Raw genomic sequence first — 1,313 nt, 5'->3', positions numbered from 1 at the left:
CTCCGTCCTCCCGGCGATGCTCTGAGCACGACTTCATCTCCCCTCGGGTCAGGCTTAATCCTACGCTTCCTGACTCCACCAGAGCTGAAGCAGCAAAACCAGCTTCAGCATTTTTCCTCCCCTCCCCACACCCCGGCTCCTGGTCCACGGCACATGATTTATTACCGGCACGTCAGCTGCCCGCATTGTGGAGGCAATCCGTTGACAGATCGCTTCTTCATTTGGAGCTGAGTGAGCCGGCAGCGTGCACGTAGAGCAGGGACCATGAAATTTAACATCAGGGTGCTCTAAATGCAGATTCCTGAGAGCGGAGCCTGCTGATGCTGCTCCGGGGGGGGTCTCCATCCCCCTCAATGCCCTTGCTTGGCACCGGGGCAAACCCCTGGCACGGCACAGGCGCCTCCCCGGGCTGTGCTGCGGCCCAGGCAGCTTGTGCATTATCCTCCAGGATGCCTCCCGCTCCCTGGGGATGGGGCTGGACACCGGGTGGGTGCTCTGCTGTGCCCAGTCACGGCTGCTCCGTGGCACCCCTGGCCCTGCAGAGCGGGTGACTTGTTCTCTTCTCTCCCCCCCCGCAGCAGTAACTGCGAGCTGGACTACGATCCCTACAGGGATGACTTCCCATACCGGTGAGCACGGCACCCCAGGAGCAGGGTGGGCTGAGCGTGCCTCTGCTGAAGGCACAAAGCGAGGTGTCCCAGGGCATCCATCCCTACACCTCCGTGAGGGACTCAGTGGCATTGCCCCCTTCGAGGAGCTTGAGTACCACAACTTCCCTGGGCAGGGGGGTCTCAGGAATGGGGTACCTGGGGCCGGGGCAGCGTGTGGGCTGTGCAATGGCCAGGGTGGGCGTCCTACCCCACAGAAGGACCCCGAGAAATGCTCTCTTGGCTGGCAGGGGTGGCTGCTGCACCTCTGGGGCTGTGCTCACGCCGCCGTGCTCTTGTGCCCTTGCAGGGTGTACGAGTACCAGAAGATACCCCCCCTCATTAACCGCATCCCGGTCAAGGCCAGGCGAACTCACGTAGGAGCAGGAAGCAAAAGCAGCCTGAGCCCCCCGTCCGGGGCGAGGAGCAGCACCAGTTCCACGGCGGGACGGACCAAGTGTAAGTGCCACAGGGCTGGGAGGAAGAGGAGGTTCGGCTCTCGCGTCTCGGTGCGTTGGCGCGGTGCCGGTGCCCACTCAGCGCTGACCCTGTTGCTACGAGCCTCCAGCTCCAGCAGACACGGCCTGGACTGCACTGGGCTCTGTCCCCCGCCCTGGAGCCATCCTTGCTCCCTGAGGATGCTCCCGAGAGGAGGGTACTCCGGAG

At 63.7% G+C, this 1,313-nt stretch overlaps 1 protein-coding gene across 1 annotated transcript in view; it reads left to right on the top strand.

Annotated features, from left to right (window-relative positions):
- LOC104506328 (RNA-binding Raly-like protein) overlaps window positions 1-1,313 on the top strand; it is a gene marked incomplete at its 5' end in the record, with an annotated part of 3,906 nt that overhangs the window by 1,390 nt on the left and 1,203 nt on the right. The window contains 2 exons of the mRNA XM_010147244.1: window positions 579-629; window positions 958-1,106. Of these exons, the coding sequence (XP_010145546.1) occupies window positions 579-629; window positions 958-1,106 (200 nt within the window). The remainder of the gene's footprint in view (window positions 1-578; window positions 630-957; window positions 1,107-1,313) is intronic.

Source organism: Eurypyga helias, unplaced genomic scaffold (genome assembly GCF_000690775.1).
Source record: "Eurypyga helias isolate BGI_N326 unplaced genomic scaffold, ASM69077v1 scaffold20662, whole genome shotgun sequence".
Classification (NCBI taxonomy): domain Eukaryota; kingdom Metazoa; phylum Chordata; class Aves; order Eurypygiformes; family Eurypygidae; genus Eurypyga; species Eurypyga helias.
The sequence above is the reverse complement of the archived record's forward strand: the minus strand, read 5'-3'. Positions and strand labels throughout refer to the sequence as shown.